The sequence below is a fragment of the Macrotis lagotis genome, chromosome 3, assembly GCF_037893015.1.
Source record: "Macrotis lagotis isolate mMagLag1 chromosome 3, bilby.v1.9.chrom.fasta, whole genome shotgun sequence".
Lineage (NCBI taxonomy): Eukaryota > Metazoa > Chordata > Mammalia > Peramelemorphia > Peramelidae > Macrotis > Macrotis lagotis.
In genome coordinates this window covers 15,803,226-15,822,001 of record NC_133660.1, presented here as the reverse complement: position 1 = coordinate 15,822,001, position 18,776 = coordinate 15,803,226, and the positions used below count along the sequence as shown (strand labels likewise).

Genomic DNA, 18,776 nt, shown 5'->3' with positions numbered 1-18,776 from the left:
AGGGTGCATCTTATACATGGGAAAATACATGGGAGAAAATTACTACTTTTTTAATGGCTTATTTTTGTAGTTTAATCATTTCAGCCCCAGTCAAATCCTCATGACCACGTTTTATAGCTCCTTTCAAGAAGAGAGCTCTTAATCAAGTCATCTGTTCTCAAATCTATCAAACACAGGATTATTAAATTCACTTTTTTCTGATGGATTCTTATGCAATATAATTTTTTTTAGATTTTTCAAGGCAATATGGTTAAGTGGTTTGCCCAAGGCCACACAGCTAAGTAATTATTAAGTGTCTGAGGTCAGATTTGAACCCAGGTACTCCTGACTCCAAAGCTGGTGCTTTATCCACTGCAACACCTAGCAGTCCCTAAAGGAAAACATTTTTAAGAGATATGTTTTACTACAATAAAGTTTAAAAAGTTTTTCTATGAGAAAAATCAAAAGAAATTTTAAGAAGAACTGGAATGGAAAGGATATTAATATCAAAGAGAAGAGGTAATTGAATGAGAGTATGAAAACAGGATGAAGTGACTCACCCAGGATCTCACAGCTAGTCAGTGTCTGAGGTTGAATTTGAGCCCAGGAAATCATCTTCCTTATTCTCTGTCCTCTGTGATACCTAACTGACCCTCAAATAGTTAGGTAGGAGCAAGCTTCAAACAGGAGGCATTGGAGATTATTTCAGAGAGATGGCAGTAGAGTTAAAAAGGGACTGGCAAAGGCTCTTTGCAGAAGATGGGCCTCTAGCTCAGACTTGAAGGAAGCCAGGAAGGGTAGGAGATCCAGCTGCATCACCTTCTCTTAGCACAGTATATAGTCAATATATAATAAAGCTCTAGTTCTGGAGCTTAGAACCAACTTCACACTTCTTTGATTCCGCAAGGAGAGAAAAAACCTGAATAGTCTTGCTCTTAAAATCTCATTGCAGAAAAGTAGGAGGTGGAGAAGAGATGAAAGGGAAAACTAACTCCAGAATTCTGAGTCCCATCTTGTCTCTGCCTTCTCTTTTCTTCTTGAAAAGTTTGACATACCTGTCTGGTTTCTGCATCAAAGGAAATACTACAATATTGAAAGTGTTTTACAAACCATGAAGTGCCATATCAATGCTAGTAAAGATTTCATCATCATCATCATCATCCTGATTTCATTCTCATCTTTCTAAATGCAATTGAAATAGAACCAGTCTTGGAACAAGTCCTTGTACTTCCTTGAACTTTTTTTATATTTTAGGTATTATTCTCATGAAGATAAAATATCTAGGTTTTGTGATTAACAAAATAATATTTAGCACTTATATAGTACTTTAAGGTTTTCAAAGCATTTTTGTACATATTATCTCATTAATTTCTACAACATCCCATGAAAGTGGCTGCCCTTCTTATCTTCATGTTACAGATGAATTTGAGCTCAGATTTTCCTGAAGACAAGTCCTGTGCCCTCTTCACTATTCTATGGACTCACTAAAAACATCCCCAGGACAAATCCAGATATAGACAGAATGTTAGACTGATATGTACCATCTTCTGCTTCCATATGATCTGGATCTCCTCATCTCACTATCCTACAATTTCATTATATGTGATGGGTATTTATTAGGCTGTCAGCTCGGAGCAAAACTGTCCAAGGGCATGTAAATCATAACTTCCACAACTAAGATTCAACCTAAGTCCTCTAATCATTGTTTCCCATCCTAACCTATCAAATTCCTACTTAAGGAAAACAAAGGAATGTCTCTCTAGACATAACTGCACCGGTTGGCATCTGACCATCAGGCTTATTTATCTCTGGAATTCGCAGTTCATTAATCATCTGACATGTATGTGACCACTGATATTACAAGCTTCAGGTTGGTACTGGGTGCACTATACTAGAACAAATAATCTGACTTTGATATGCCAGGGGCCATAAAATTATTTTAGTTCCATGACCTCATTTTATAGAGGAAAAATATAAAATCTGGGGAGGAGAAATGACTTGTTCTAAGTCACAAATGTAGTAAGTACCAGAGCAAGACTCTTGAAATTATGATGCTCCAAAGAAATCAAAGGGGAAAAATATCCAACTCATATGCACAAAGATATTAATAATAGCTCTTCTTGTAGAAGTAAATATTTGGAAACTAAGGCTACAGTCATCAATTGAAGAATATCTGAATAAGTTGTATTTGCAGGTGGTATAAGTTTTTTGTGTTAGAAGAAATTATGCAAGGTTTCAGGAAAGCATGGGAAGATCTCTGCAAACTGATGCAAAGTGAGGTGAGCAGAAACAGAACAACCCATACAGTAACAGCAATAGTGTAAACAAAATCAACTATGAAATCCTTGGGAATACTGATCAATACATTGACTGACCACAATTCCAATTAAATGCTTTCACTGAGAGAGAACTGATAGATGCAAAAGATGGTTTGAAGCATTTTTTCTTTTTCTTACCTTGTTTGTATAACAAAGCTAAAGCAGAAATTTGTTTTGCATGACTATATATTTGAAATGGATTTATTTTTTAGCTTCCCCAGTAGGCAGGAACAGTAAAGGGATAGATGAGAATTTGAAACTGAAAATAAAATTGAATTTAGATGTGGAGAAAATCAAAGTAAGATAGGGCTAAGAGCAAAATACATGCCTTCAACTTCCAGAGAAGCTATGAAAAATAGTACCTAATGGGAACACACATTTTTAGATGTGGACAAGGGTTGATTTGTTCTAATTAACTGGATAGATTTCTTAAAATGGAAGGTGGAAAGATATTGGAAAAAATACAGTGATTTAGTGATTTAAAAAAGGGGGAGATATCAGGGGTAGTTAGGTAGCACCGTGGATAGAGCACTGACCCTAGAGTCAACAGGACCTGAGTTCAAATGTGACCTCAGACACTTAATAATTGCCTAGCTGTGTGACCTTGGGCAAGTCACTTAACCCCACTGTCTTGCAAAAACACAAAACAAAACAAAAAGGGGGGGAATCATAGCTTTTTAAGAGAAAAAAAAGAAGTTATGAATTAATCATGGATTGGAAAGTCAAATATAAAATTAGGTATAATCAAAAATTGATTCAAAATGTAACTGTTTCAAGATATAGGTGAATTTCAATAAATTGTATTGATAGTTTTTTTAATGCCACTCGCATTTCTAAAAAGAAGCCTCCTATAGCACACTCAGAAAACCAGCCCTGCTTATAAAGAATAAAATACAAAAAAAGAGGAATATTTCAGCAAAACTAAGCACAGAGCAATGATCTAACATCAAGCACAAATTAGGTAATTATAAATACTTGTTGACTTGTCCTGAAGGAAAGGAGAATATCACCTCTAATCCTACCGTTTCAGTTCTTCCCCTTTGACCCCTGGCTAATGCACCCCTTTCCTCCCTTCTTCATTCCCTCTCCCCCTCCTATTCTTCCTATTCTTACTCTGTAATGAATACCATCCTTCCTGGAAATAGTGTGTCAATACCATTTGGAATTGATCTTAATGGTTCCAGGTAGGGCAAGTCTACAACCCCTACTTGAAGGTTTTTTTCCTCAATATAATGCAAATGATCAAATTTTTAGTTTTGCATGACTGTATATTTGAAATGGATTTGACTTTTTGTACACTGAGAAAAGAGCTAACCTTATCAGTGCTCTCTACAAAGGCCAAGTCACCAGAGCTTCAGGGGTTTTGTCTCGTCTTCCTGGCTGCCACAGTGGATTCTAGTACATAAATTTATAGGGCCTTTTCTTTGCTCATCTATATCAGGGCATGCACAAGGATTGAATTTTAAAGTAGTTTTCAGGGGGTGGCTAGGTGGTGCAGTGGATAAAGCACTGGCCCTGGAGTCAGGAGTACCTGGGTTCAAATCTGGTCTCAGACACTTAATAATTGCCTAGCTGTGTGGCCTTGGGCAAGCCACTTAACCCCATTTCCCTTGCAAAAAACTAAAAAAAAAAACCACAAAAACAAAATAAAGTAGTTTTCATCATCATCATTTTTATAACTTTATAGTCTTTGATTCCCAGTTTTCTTTATCTGAAACTTGGGGGTTTTTGGTCATTCATTTATTTTTCAGTCATGTCTGATTCTTTGTGACCTCATTTGGATTTTCTTGGCAAGGATATTAAAGTGGTTTGCTAATTCCTTCTCCAGCTCATTCTTCATATGAGGAAACTGAGACAAACAAGGTCACATGGTTAGTAAGAGTGAATCCAGATTTGAAGTCAGGAAGATGTCTTCCTAATTTTTTGCAGGCATGCTATCCACTGCACCAATATTAGGGGTTGGGTCAGCTTGAAGGATTTCTAATGCACCTTTCAGACTAACCAGTGTATGATTTGATCTCAGGCACTATCTGGTAGATCTCCATCGTGAGAGACTTGACACTTAAGAATCCTTCAATCTGAGCCATAGAAGCTAAATCATTCTGTTATTCTCTACTCTAGACAGTGAGGCAGGAAGTTTTTACTATAAGAGTATCTTAGAAGCTAATTTTATTGATGTCTTCCACCAATTCATTCAAACATCTGGGTTACATAAGAAATATAGTTTACTGAGATTTTCTGTCTGACTTCTGGAATGAAGATGAATTTCCCCATATGTTCCTGCAGATTCTCCCTCTTCTGCTCTTTCTCTTTCTGTCTTACTCTGTTCTCTCATTCAGATCTGCATTTTCTGTGGGCCTGTAATCTCTCTTAGCAAAATGTATTTGTCCACTGGGTATCATCCCAGGCCCTGTTGGTAATGGAACTCATAGCTCATAGGACTCCCTCTTATTTTAGCTAAATATATAGGCAACAGGCTGACTTCATGTTGAAATCTCACATTGCCTCACTGGATCTGCTTCTGTCTCAACTTTTGTTGTTTTCCTTTTTCCCTCTTTGCATGACAAATCTGATTGGTTAGACCGTTTAGGTGTCTTGGAATGTTAGAGAAGTGAAGGGCTTCTGCGGTAATCCAGTTTAGATTTTCCAGCACCATTTTATATTTGAGGACTTACACATGTGAGAAGGAGAAGGGACTTATCATTCTACCTTCCTAGCAGAATGGCAGTAAATCCATCAATAAAGATTATGATTAGTGCTGGGGATACCCAGAAGGGCAAAAGATGGTTCCTACCTTCAAGAAGTTTATAATCTAATGGTAACTAGCACCTTCCCCCAAACAAACAAATTTTTGTATGAAGCAAAGCAAAACAAGTACAGATTCTGCCTGAACAAGAGGGCTGGTTAGTGTACTCACCCTGTGGAGAAAGTTAAGAAACCTATGAGAACTAAGGGCTAGTTAATCTGTTGGTATACCACAAATCACAGTGGATAGAGAAATAGAACACTGGATTTGAAAGGAGGAAAACTCATCTTCCTGAGTTCAAATCAAGCCTCAGACACTTCTTTGCCAAGAAAGCCCCAAATAGAATCACAATAAAAATGAACAACAGTACTGCAAGTTCTTGCAAAAACTTTTAAATTCATAGCTCTGAAACAAAACCTGATCACATCATTTTCCTCTTTCCCCAGAAAGTTCCAATTGTTTGGAAACTTCCAAAATTCAGGTCAAGGAAAGCACTACCAAGCACCATGTAACTGCTTTATAAATACAACCTCACTTTCTGCCCAACAGCTCTGGTTACCTTCTGGAGCATCTTTTAAAGAGTGGGGTAAATATTCCTAAACTTGGAGAGTCAGATAATCGAACCCCTAGAAATGGAAATATGACCTTAGTCAACTATGAAAGATCTGGCCAACTTTCATTGTTTCCAATGAGTTTCATGCCACTTTATAGAATTTTTCTTGAGTCATCAACAGTAACATTCAACAAGTCAACAACATATAGTAAATTCCTACTGTATACAAAGTGTTATTCTGGGACTATAAGGAAAAAAATGCACCTTGCCCTTGCCCTCAAGGAACTTACATTCTAGTGAGAAGAAATAATGTGAATAGATAGGTAAAGGCAAAATAATTTGGAAGCAATTGAATAGGGATAGATAAAAGAGATTATATGCCACAAATATGAAGAGCTTAAAAATATAGGGAGCTATTGTGAGAAGGCATACATCCATGTCAGAAGACTTATAAATGACTTTAGCAGGAATCCAGGAAGTATTTGATATTAATGCAGTTAAGATTTGCAAAATACTTTGCAGATGCTTTTTAGGACAACTCTCTGAGTTTTCTGTTATCCCATCCACTTTTCCCAATTTTTCCCAACAGGAGGAGATACAAAGAGATGTCCTGCCTTCTTATCTAGTGCACCCACCTGCCCAATCCCTATGCCATGCAGGTAGGCCCACCAGGAGAGGATGCTGAAAGAAATTATTCTCCTCCAACCTTTGTTTTCTCCCTCCAGGCTAGATGCTAAAATCCAATTCATACCTCTTCAGAGGTGAACAGTGTTCTCACTGTGCTCCATATTCTCCCATTCACCATTCCCAGGAGTGATGATCAGGGCTTCTCCAAATCCATCCCTCTCCTTGCTGGGTAGGCATGACTAATCATACTGCTTAGTTGAGTAGGATATCACTGGTTAAAATCTACTAATAAAAAGAGACCCACTATAACTTACATAAATAGATGGATGGGTGGATGGATGGGTGGATGGGTGGATGTGTGGATGGGTAGATGGGTGAATGGATGGATAGATGGATGAATGGATACATGGATGTATGTATATATAACATATGCATGCCTGATGTATGCTAACCAAAAAGACTATTTTATGCACACAGGGCAAGTTCTGGGGGGTGGGGAGAGGGGGTCAGAAGAAGTGGTTCAGAAACATTCCGAAGGTCTCTTTTTTTTAAAAATAATTATTTATTTAAGGCAATGGGGTTAAGTGACTTTCCCAAAGTCACACAGCTAGGCTATTATTAAGTGTCTGAGGTCAAATTTAAATTCAGATGCTCCTGATTCCAGGGCTGATGTTCTATTCACTGTGACACCTATCTGCCCCAAAGGTCTCTCTTAAGAACTTTGGAATTGATTGTGCAAGTACCTAGCATGGCATACCCTCATCACAAAGGGTGATAAATTAGGTAGAATTGAAGCACCTCAAAGGAAATGTGAAATGCCCAAGTTTAGAGTATTCATATAGATTATTTGTGCCCATTTTGTGATGGAACATTCCCAACTCATTGGTCTCATCAGCCACAGTTGTACACTGAGGTTTGTCTCTAACACTGTGATATCGTTTTGGTCTACCTTGATAAGATATGCATATATAGATGTGTGTGTGTGTGTGTGTGTGTGTGTGTGTAGTGTGCTCTACTTCTATAGTTATCTTTGTCAAAGACTTTCTGGAAACTCCATCTCCATATTTCTCATTACTTCAAGGCAGAGGATGAGATGTAGATAGCTCCTCAGGCTGAATCTTACAGTCCTGGTGGCTTTCTTTTCCCTATGTTGAAATCCAGATTGGGATAAAGCTTTCCTGCCTAACATCGACATTTAGAATTTCAGTGAAAAGAAGAATAGTCCCTTTAAAAGGGTTATCCCTGCCTGGGGATGGAGATTCTTAAGGGAGGCCATTGCCTTATCTAGATAAGAATGAAATTGGTTTATCATCTTAATCCAACAATCTAAGAGAGGTCTTTCCTTCTTGTCAAAACACTTAACTTAAGTGAAAAAAAATGAGAATGCATGGTTTTTCAGAGAAAATTGTGTTTCTTTTTATTGAACTCAAAAAGAGTTTTCATATACATATACACATATGTATACATGTATGAACATTATATACATATGTAGTCAAATAAGACCAGCATCCGTTTATTTATAGCATTTTTTATCTCATTTCTGATCCCAGTTATAGATCTCCAACTTCCCCCTTTACACATACATATGTGTATTCTCTCTCTTTCTCTCTCTCTCTCTCTCTCTCTCTCTCTCTCTCTCTCTCTCTCTTTCTCTGTCTCTCTGTCTCTCACACATACATACACATACCTTATAAAGAACAGTTAGCTAGCAGGATGGGGAGTCAAGAATCCTTCAGGGAATCAGGGGTAATAAGTCATTTAACCTCTCAGGACTGAATATAAGTTTCTAAGACCTTGAGGTAAAGAGAAGGTGCCCATTTTATTTGGGGGGTGCCTTTCCTCATTTGTAATATGAGAAATCCTCTCTCAATGAAATTATAAGTTCTATTATAAAAACTTCAAATATTTTCTACTAAATGATGAAAATGAATTGTTTTCCATTTTCTATTCATTCTTAATTATGTATCATTCCTTTTTCCCTTGTAATTTTTTATTCATTCATTTGCTCTGCAAACTCCTTGTATTTCTAGCTAGCACACTGGCAAATTGAACTTCCTACTCTCGTCTGAACAACAATTCACTAGTGAAGTACAGATAAGCCCAAGTATTATTATAACAGAAATGCTTGGCATGGTCTCTGGAGCTGGAGGAAGCTGACCATTCATTACCTTCCAGAAGCTTTGGGGTGGAAAAATAAGGTTTCAGAGGTTCATAAATAGAAAGAAATCACTTTGGGAACTGCAAAGTATTTCATAAAAGTGAGTTGTTGTTATTTTAGAAGTTGGAAACTTAATGGAAAATAAGATTCAGAGGATGTCCGTCCATTTTAGTTGTCCAAAGAAGTGGACAAGATGGCAGAGACAAAGTGAGTTAGAGAGAAAGAGTACAGAACCACAAGTCTTGAGTCTTATACAGGCAGAGGCTATTGCAACCAGGGAGAAACACCCATAAGAAGATGAATAAATGAAATCTAAATGTCACTTTTTAATACTTTAGAGCACAGGAGGTTGCAAACTGATAGATGTCCATTTACAGGCACAAATTATGTATTCACCTACATTGTATATTCATACAAAAATGGAGAGGCTGAGACAGAAGGAGGTAAGGAGGGCTCCATTTCACTCTAATTGTTTCCTTTGTAATAGTATGTATTTTATCTCTTTAAAAACATCCACACATAGCCACAGATCAGTCACTAAGGATATGGCAATTCATAGAGTAGATAGAAGGCTTGTAAACCCAGGGTTCTTCTACTGGTTTCATCAAATAGATTTTCTTAGTTAAATTTTCTTAGGAATCCTTTGTGCTTTATTTTTGCCTGAAAATCTTATTCTTAACTATTCATATATAGATATAGATATATGAATGTATATATAGACATACATGTGTATATGTGTGCCTGTCTCTACATCCACAAACATGGGCAGCCAGCTGGTGCTGCAGTGAATAGAACAATGGCCCTCAAATCAAGAAGATTCATCTTCCTGACTTCAAATCTGTCCTTTGACACTTAATGCAGGACCCAGGGCAGGTCACTCTAGTATCTTTGCTGAGAAAATTCCAAATGGGGTCACAAAGAGTCAAACATAACTGAAAATGACTAAATAAAAAAATTTTCATTTAGAACATAATTTTTAGATTAAATTTGTTCCTTTGAAAACAATGGAGTTTTTGACCATTTATTGGAGAATGAATCTTAGTTTTATTCATTTGAATCAGTTCTCTAGAAATCTTTTTTTTTTAGTTTTTGCAAGGCATTTGGGTTAAGTGTCTTGCCCAAGGCCACACAGTAATTATTAAGTGTCTGAAGCTGGATTTGAACTCAGGTATTCCTGACTCCAGGGCCAGTGCTCTATCCATTACTCCACCTAGCCACCCCTATTCTCTATAAATCTTAGAGAACTTTATGTGAGAAACTCACTGCAAAGGATTTTCTCTGTTATCCTTTTGTTTTTGCTACTAATTTTACCTGCATGAGATATATTTGTGCAAAAACTTTTATATAATCAAAAGTATTGATTTTATATCATCCTCTCTTCTCTTCTCTTTTGTTTGAGTTGTGAACAATTTCCTATCTGAACAGTTCAAAGACTAAGTCTTCTTTACTCTTGTAACCTAGTCGTGATGTCATCTTTTCTGTCTGGATTATTCTTTCATTTGGAGCTTATTTTGTGAGTACAGTGAGGTGTTAGACTGCTACTAAATATTTTCTCCCAAATAACTTTCTAGTATTTCAGTAACTTTTTGTTTGTTGATTGGGGTTTTTGCTCAAATAACGAGTCCATCTTCTAGCAAATTGAACCTTTGGGTTTATCAAAAATTTTGTTTACTGTGGCTTTTTTCTCTAAATTGTGTACCTAAAATGTTCCACAGATCAACCTTTCTCTTTTTAGCCTGTTCCCAGGGTAAGTTAAAATTGAAAAACAGAAATGAAAACGCAAATATTGAACTCATTAACACTCAGCCTGTGCCACAAATATCATTAAGAATTAAGTCATTTCTCGGATGCATTTATTGGACACACATTTTGTCTCCATGGTTGAAAGAATCATCATGGAGATGGAATCAATGACAATGATCATAGAATTGAGATTTACAGAAGTAAGAGTCAAAGAAAAAATAGAAATTAATGATACTCTGATTATGAAGAACTCAGTTTTTAAAATCATTTCATCAATAGTTAAAGGAACCAGTCTTTTAAGGTGGTAAATGGAATATGTTGAAAAAAGTTTACCTATTAATTATTCTTTTGAGTTGTCCTATCTAAAGTGCTAAGTAGCTATTGTTCAATCATTTTTCAGTCATTTCCACTCTTTGGGACTACTTGAGAATTTCATGGCAAAACTAAAGTAGTTCTCTATATCCTTCTCCAGCACTTTTTATAGATGTGGAACATCTATAAAAAGAAGCACATATAAAGCAAACAGACTTAAGTGACTTGCCCAGGGTCACACAGCTAGTAAGTATCCTAGACCAGACCCAGAACTTCAACTGCCTTCTAGCTGCCCCCTGCCATGTAGTTTCAAGGCATCAAATAATGGATTTAGTTGCTCATTTCAGAATATGAAATATCCAAACCAGTTACTTCCTACTTAAAAATTTTTCTTTTAATTTGATCATTATATTCCTTTTTATCATTATAATTAAAAAGGCACCAATGATTTTATTTTTAATGAGATACCAAAACTTAAATGCAAATAAAAATCTATGAAGAATTCAGCTTTAGAAAGTGCATTGTAAAGTAATTTGTAAACCATACAAAAGTTCTATATCAATTTTGTCTATTATTAATATTTTATCACCTTTTTCATCTTGATTTCAAAAGCAACAAAAATCCTACTGTTATTCATAATGTGCACAAATGGGGAACAAGTATAGATGCCTTTTTTCTCAATGTTGCTTGTATATTTGGATGATTTTATTGTAGCCTGTTTCACCTTACTGCTCTAAGAAATTCTTCACCTTCTTTCTTGGAATGCTTGTTCCTCAGAATCTTTCTCATCATTTGAGATCCTTCTCAAGCACCACCTCCTACATAAAGGTTTTATTTTCCCTTTAGTTCTCAGTATCCTTGCCACCAAAGAATTTTATATTCACCTACCTTGAATTTATTCTCTTTATATTTATTCTGGAACTATTTGTGAATATGCTTATTGTCTCCCTACCGGAAGGGAAGTTCCATGAGAGCTCGTTTTATTCTTTGTATTAACATCTTAGTATGTATAAGAGAATACATTGTCATGAATTCTTCATTTGAGAGCTAGTTTTTACTTATCTATATGCTCCCTGATGAGCCTAATGCCTGGCACCAATAGGATGGAAGACAGACTGTTATACAATGGACACAATGTAAACCAATACCAAGACCTCCAGCAAATATGAGTAGTGATACCCCTAGGCAAAGTGTGATATGCTAGTTCTTCTGCCATAGCCAACAAGGTGAAAATTTTAGGTGATGATTGGGGAAAGGACTCAAAGATCAGTATAGACAGTGTGGTAAAGATGAAAGGGCACTGAACTAGAGATCAGTAGATTGAGTAGACTAATGATTCTAAAAAAACTGCTTCCTTTGTGGGTCTTAACTTCTGCAATTGTAAATGAAAAGCCAGACTGTTCTAGGCAACCTCTTAGACCCTTCCAACTCAACAATCTTTAAGTCACTTTAAAGCTCTCTAAACATATTTGGGATAGAGGCAGCTAAGTATCAGCCCTGGAGTCAGAAGGACCTGAGTTCAAATGTGACCTCAATCATTTAATACTTACTTAGCTGTGTGACCTTGGTCAAGTCTTTAATCCCATTGCCTTTGCAAAACAAAAACAAATTTATATTTGTGGCAGCAAAAACAGCAGTTGGAAATTATATATGATTTCTCAAATTGCTATCAACAATTAAGAGAATTTCTACAAAGCTACCGTGATAGTAATTCCTTAAGGGGAAGTGTTAGATACTAACTGAATAATCTTTATAGTAAGAATCAGTGACTTGTATCAAGCATTTTAACTTTTATTGATTTCAACATCCATCAGGAGCCATGTCTGGGGCCTGCACTCAGCCTGAATTTGGTTCAGAGCCCCACTTTAAAGGGACTCTAACTCAAATCACAAGAAACATTTTGTGGATTTTATTTTCTGATGATATCATTTATACCCTTACAGATGACACGAGAACAGTACATATTGGCAACACAGCAGAATCACCTGCCCCGAACGGAGAATCCTCAATTTTATCCAGTTGGAATTTATGGATGGAGGAAGAGGTGCTTATACTTTTTTGTCCTCCTGCTTCTGGTTACTGCAATTGTTAACTTAGCCATGACCATATGGATATTGAAAGTGATGAACTTCACTGTGGTAAGTATAGTCACAGCCCTCCATCTCTCTGTGTTTGGTCAAAGACGATGCCACTGGTTCTTTTGGTTTTCATCAGGAGTTCCAATCTTAATTCTGCACATGCATGATGGAATTCCAAGATTATTCTAGATGTTACTATTTGTTGATGATGTGTTTCCTCATGATAGAACTATGACACTGGCTTCTATTCAAGTAAAAAAACAAAACTTTATTTGGTTTTAAAAATACGTGTAGCCATCACTATGTTTTCTTTATCACATATGCACATATTAAATTTTTAATGTTCAAAACAGGCATGTAGGAGGTGATAAATATTTTGGGTACCTTTTTTATACTTAGAAAAAATATCAATTTCATTAAAACTGTAAACAATAATATTTGCCCAAAATGTTACCTATATAGTATATATGCATTATATATATATATATATATATATATATATATATATATATAATAACTTGCTGATACATTAAATTCCTAGAATTTAACAAGGCAAAAAAAAACCAACTGACAAATAAACCAGGATATAAACTATTTTTAGTCTGTGACCCTTCCCAAGTCTGTCCAAAATCTCTGCTACATTGGACCACCAGTGCACCTTATTAAGTTTAGTATCTACACAATTTGGGTTCTAATCACTTAACTTTTGGTCAATTTCTATAAGATTCTTCTTATGTAATTCTATTTTTTCTATAAAAATTTTAATGAATTTGTCAAATATCAATAAATATAAGCATGTACACAAATGAAGAGCATAAAGAAAAGATTGTATATGAAATTGTGGGAATTTTTACATGCAATTTGTTTTTTAAAATATATTAAATTGAACATGGTAATAGTGCCCATATATCCCTGATTGTCTATATTCCCTTTTACATTTTCCTCATTTCTTCTAGTTTTGTGTTTCATTGATCCTCTTTTCCTTTTTTTAAGTATCACTGTTACTACATTTTCACTTCCCTCTTCAAATCCTCTACTTCCCTCTCTTATAACTAAAAATATAGACAAAAAAATATCATCATTGTTTACATTTTAAAATACATAATTCATTTTGAACATGCTATCTACAATCTTTTTGCCAAGATATGAAAATCTTGCTTCCTCATCAATCTGCTCCAGTCTTTACCAGTTACTTGACTGATTAGAGATTTAAGGTCTTTCAAAGTTCTTTTCCTCTAAAATATCATACTTATTTAAATAAATTATCCTTCCGGTTCTGCTTCTCTCTCTCTCTCTCTCTCTCTCTCTCTCTCTCTCTCTCTCTCTCTCCATATAAGTCCTTCCAGGTTACCCTGAGTGTTTCATCATTTATCATTTTTTAGAGTATAATAATAGTTCATTACATTTATATGCCATAATTGGATGAGTCATCTCCCTGTGGGCACCTCCTTAGCATCTTTTCTTTCACTACAATTAAAACTGGGGCTAAAAATATTTTGGTACATTTTTATCCTTATCTTCCATCATCTGGTAGTGGTATTACTGGGTCAGAGACTTCGTGCAGTTTGACAACTTTGGGGGTATTGTTCCAAATTGCTTTCCAAAATGGTTCAGCCGATTCATAGCTCCACTAATTGCATATTGTTATTCCTATTCTCTAGCAGCCCTTCCTGTAATCACCGTTTTCATTCTTTGTCCTCTCTTCCAGTCTGATGACTATAAGAGTGAATGTCATGGTTGTTTTAACTTGCATTTCACTTATTATTAATCTGGAGCATTCTACAAAAGGCTGTTGAAATGGTTTTGTGTTTTTCATTTTTTGAGAAATGCCTGTTTATCTCCTTTAACTTTATCTCTTAGTGAAGAGCTTATGTTTTTATATATTTGAATCAATTCCCTAGGAAGTTTGAGCATCAGATTCTTGTCAAATATATCTGCAAATGTGTTTTCCCTACTTTACTATTTCCCTTTTTCCAGCTTAACTGAATTGGTTTTTCTTCAAAAAATTCAATTTTATGCCATTAAAAATATTTTTCTAAGAATCTTCTTTATCCCTTAATCCAAAGTGATGAGTGCTATCTCCATCACTGCTCTTCCAATATGTATGATATGACATTCGATAGCTATCTATATCTAAGTTTCTTGTTATATGTTTCAAGTTGTTTGTCTAAACTGAATTTCTGCCAGATTACTCTCGAACATTGCCAGTCATTGTGATTTTATAGTGAAATCTCATGCCAGCCATTGGTATTCTTGGGATAATCTAGCACGACACTATTATGCCTGATTGTATTTGGGTTATGTATCTAATCTCCTCCACTGATCAGTTTTTCTACTTTTTAAAATCCCTACCAAATTGTTTTGATCATTTCTGCTCTATGGCATAGTTTAAGATCTGATACTAGCAGGCTGAATTTCCTTCAAATTCTCAAGCTCGATTCTTCTGGTTTGTTCCTTCTGATGAATTATGTCATTATTTTGTTTATATCTATAAACTGCTGCTCTGGTGGTTTTGGTGGTTTGATTTGCATGACACTGAGCTATGGCACTCTTGTTAAGAGGTAGGAGTATGAAAATTAAATTGTCCCTCTCTTTACAGGAAGAAAATATTAAATGCCCAGATAAGTGTGATTTATAAAAAAGTAATTTCAGAATTATTTTAGAATGAAGGATAGACTAGAGGGAAAGCATTCCCAACTATAAAGAGTCCCATATACTATAGGTAGCCTAGAATTCACAGGAATGAGAGATGAACATGGGCCAAATACCTTAGTTTTTGGCTCCTAGAAATCATTTGAATGCTCCTAGCAAACATCCCCCATGAATTGACTGACCATCCCTCCAGACTCAGCTTCACCCTGTGGTTTGCCCTTCAGTCAGAAAGGAAATGACCTTGGGTTGTTAAACAGAAAATTCTCTAGCATTTTTAGAGAATTGCAGGGTTATAACATAGCCTGGTGGTATGACATGAAGACCTGGGATATTTTTTTTAGGTTTTTGCAAGGCAAACAGGGTTAAGTGGCTTGCTCAAGGTCACACAGCTAGGTAATTATTAAGTGTCTGAGACCATATTTAAACCCAGGTACTCCTGACTCCAGGGCCAGTGCTTTATCCACTGTGCCACCTAGCCACCCCCACCTGGGATATTTTCAAGAAAGAAAATAAAATTAAAGTTTCTAGAGGCTCCCATCACCATCTAAACATTAGCATGTTAATATTGCAAGTCTTTTCTCCCTTGTCTTGTAACTTAGTCCTTACTATTCCTCTGTCTCCAGGACCATGCTTATAGTAGACTTCTCTCCAAGAGGCTAGTCCTGTCCAGACCTTTTTTTTCTCTTCCCTTCCTCTTCTCCCTCTTCTCATTTGTCTTTTCCCCTTTTCTCTTTTGAAGCTTGGATTCTTGAGTGGCAACTTTGAGTCATGTGGCTCAGGACTTTCCCTTCTTTCTCCCTATCCAAGCAATGATACTTTTTTTTCTGATTCTTTTCCCACAAAAGCATTTTTTTTACATTACCTTGTTGTTCCTTCCCCACCTTCCCCTCATTTCATTCTGATCTTTAGCACTGGACAATATTCTTTTTCTTTTAGGTTTGTTTTTTTTTTTTTTGCAAGGCAAACAGGGTTAAGTGGCTTGCCTAAGGCCACACAGCTAGGTAATTATTAAGTGTCTGAGACCAGATTTGAACCCAGGTATACTCCTGACTCCAGGGCTGGTGCTTTATCCACTACGCCACCTAGCTGCCCCTTGGACAATATTCTTAAAAGACTATGTGACACTGCCACATCACTCTGCTGACTGCTTATTTCCAAATTTCATATACATATTTTCTTTTTTTTTAGGTTTTTGCAAGGCAAATATGGTTAAGTGGCTTGCCCAAGGTCACACAGCTAGGTAATTATTGTGTCTGAAGTCGTATTTGAACTCAGGGACTCCTGACTCCAGGGCCAGTGCTCTATCCACTGCACCACCTAGCCACCCCCTCATATACATATTTTCAACCATTCTATTGATATCTTTCTGTTTTTCCTATGTGAGTTCCCACTTTATTCTCTTCCCACTCTAAAGGGCCATAACTTAAAATAAATCATTAAGAAGCAGGGGTGAGGAGAGGAACAATTCAGCTAAATTAATTGACCCAAAAATTCTGTTATGAAATATAGAAGTCCATATTCATAGTTACAAAAAAGGGGAAAATTTGAATACATTTTAAAATATTTGGTGGGGAGGGGACAAACTTAGCCAAAATACATCATAAAATGTAATGCCAGTTGCTTTATTGTTATCTCCATTCATGCTGTTGGAATGATTATGGATGTGTTTTCCTGGTCCTTCCTACTTCACTATGCATGAACTCATGTCTTCCCATACTTTTCAATACTGAAAAGTACAGGAATATTCTATTCATTCCATTCCTTTATCCCAACTTGTTTAACCATTCTCCCATCAATGGGAATCTATTTATTTGAAATCCTTTACTGCTCATCCCTCAAAAAAAGCAATTATATAAGTAGTTTGGTGAAAATAGGGCCTTACTTTTTATCATTGACCTTTTTGTTATAGAGGCCTAGAAATAGAATCTCTCAGTAAAATTTTTAAATACTTTCTTATCTTAATTCTATATTGTTTTCCAAAATTCTGGACCAAATCATTTTTCCACCAAATATGTATAATAAATATTCCTGTTTGTCTGTAACTCTGCAAAATTGACTATTTCCATTTTTGTCATCATTACCAATTTGCTGAATGTGAGGTGAAACCCAAAGTTGATTTGATATGAATTTCTCTCTTTTTAATGACATGGAACATTTTTGCATGGTTGTTAATAGTTTTCAATTAATTTTTAGTGAACTATTTCTTCATGTCCTTTCACTACTTGATGGCTTTTGATCTGTATTTTCATAAGTTCCATATATACCCTAGATATCAGATCCTTATCAAAAATCTTTTACTTTTTCCCAATTGATTGCTTCTCTTCCTAACCTATTTCTTATTGATCATTAGATTATCCATTAGATCCATATGTTTCCTGAGGTCAGATAGTATCTTTTGCCTCTTTTTGTATCTTCAAAGCTTAGGACAGTGCATGGCCCCTAGTTTTCCCAGGAATTCATCCCTTTTTCAAATAGGGAGTTCTTTCCTAAGTAATGCACTGAGCTCCATTTTAAATATAAGTTGAATGGCCAGCCCTGTGTCTATGTTATTATTCTTATTACACAATGTCTCCTTTTTCTGCACAGTGGATTTGTCTCTATTTGCCTCTTCAGAATTTCATGAGAGCTTTTTATTTTGCCTGGGCTGTTTCTCCTATGAAATTTTAACTGATAAGAACTTTGCTATCCTTTCTCCCAATATCTTCAAATTGACTCACTCAAAGCACACCCCACCTCAGTCACCCAGTATCCAGGTATGTTATTCTAGAAATCCATTCATAGAGAATTTAGACATTTCCCCTAGTTCTACTTTCTCCTGTTACATAGAGAAGCAAGTAGGCTCATTTTCTGTTAACTGCTTTACCATCTTTAGGGATGTAGCATATATTTTTAGCCAGTAGATAAGGTTTGAATATCCCCCACACCCTTCCTTTTCTACTCTCTTCAAGTTTTCTGGAGAGTAAGAAAACCTAGCTTCAAGAATGACTAACAGTATCTTCTGGAGTATACTTCCCAAATGTGATGATGATGATGATGATAATGAAGATGACTACTGCTAATTCTTATGGTACCTTCACAAGTACAGGATTCAGGAAATATATGGAGCATTATTAGACAACAGGAAGGCCTATCTCCCAAGAATAAGAAAGTGATAGGACTTCCATAGGCTGACCTCTTCCTTAGACCCCCACCTAAAGCACTATCTTCAATTCTATACACAGCCTCTTATGAAGGAGGATAATAAACTTGATAATATCAGTAGAAGACCAAAAATGGTGCTGAGCAGGCCTTAAGTCAAGTCATTCAAGAATCAGTTTACTGAGCACTGTACTAAGCAGTGGGAATGTGAATGCAAGGAATCAAGAGAGCTCCTGCCCTCAAGGACCTTCCATTCTAACAAGACTAGAGCTAAAGGCAAACTAGAAAGTATGTATGTGGAGGGTGAGGGGGAATGCTGGGGGAAGACTGATAGGGAGATGGTAATGAAGTCTAGCAGGAGAAGACGTAGACCACTGCCATCATTTTCTTTAAGGCATTTTTTTTTAAAAAAAAACGATCAACCAGATTCAAATAAAGATCACATGCCTTCCCTCTCTCCTTGCAACATGAC

The 18,776-nt window shown here is 36.0% G+C and overlaps 1 protein-coding gene across 1 annotated transcript in view; it reads left to right on the top strand.

The window, feature by feature from the left end:
* The first annotated feature begins 12,379 nt into the window (after positions 1-12,379).
* The window catches only part of SGCZ (sarcoglycan zeta), a 125,333-nt gene continuing 118,936 nt past the window's right edge, over positions 12,380-18,776 (top strand). The window contains exon 1 of the mRNA XM_074227358.1: positions 12,380-12,574. Coding sequence (XP_074083459.1) covers positions 12,380-12,574 — 195 coding nt within the window. The remainder of the gene's footprint in view (positions 12,575-18,776) is intronic.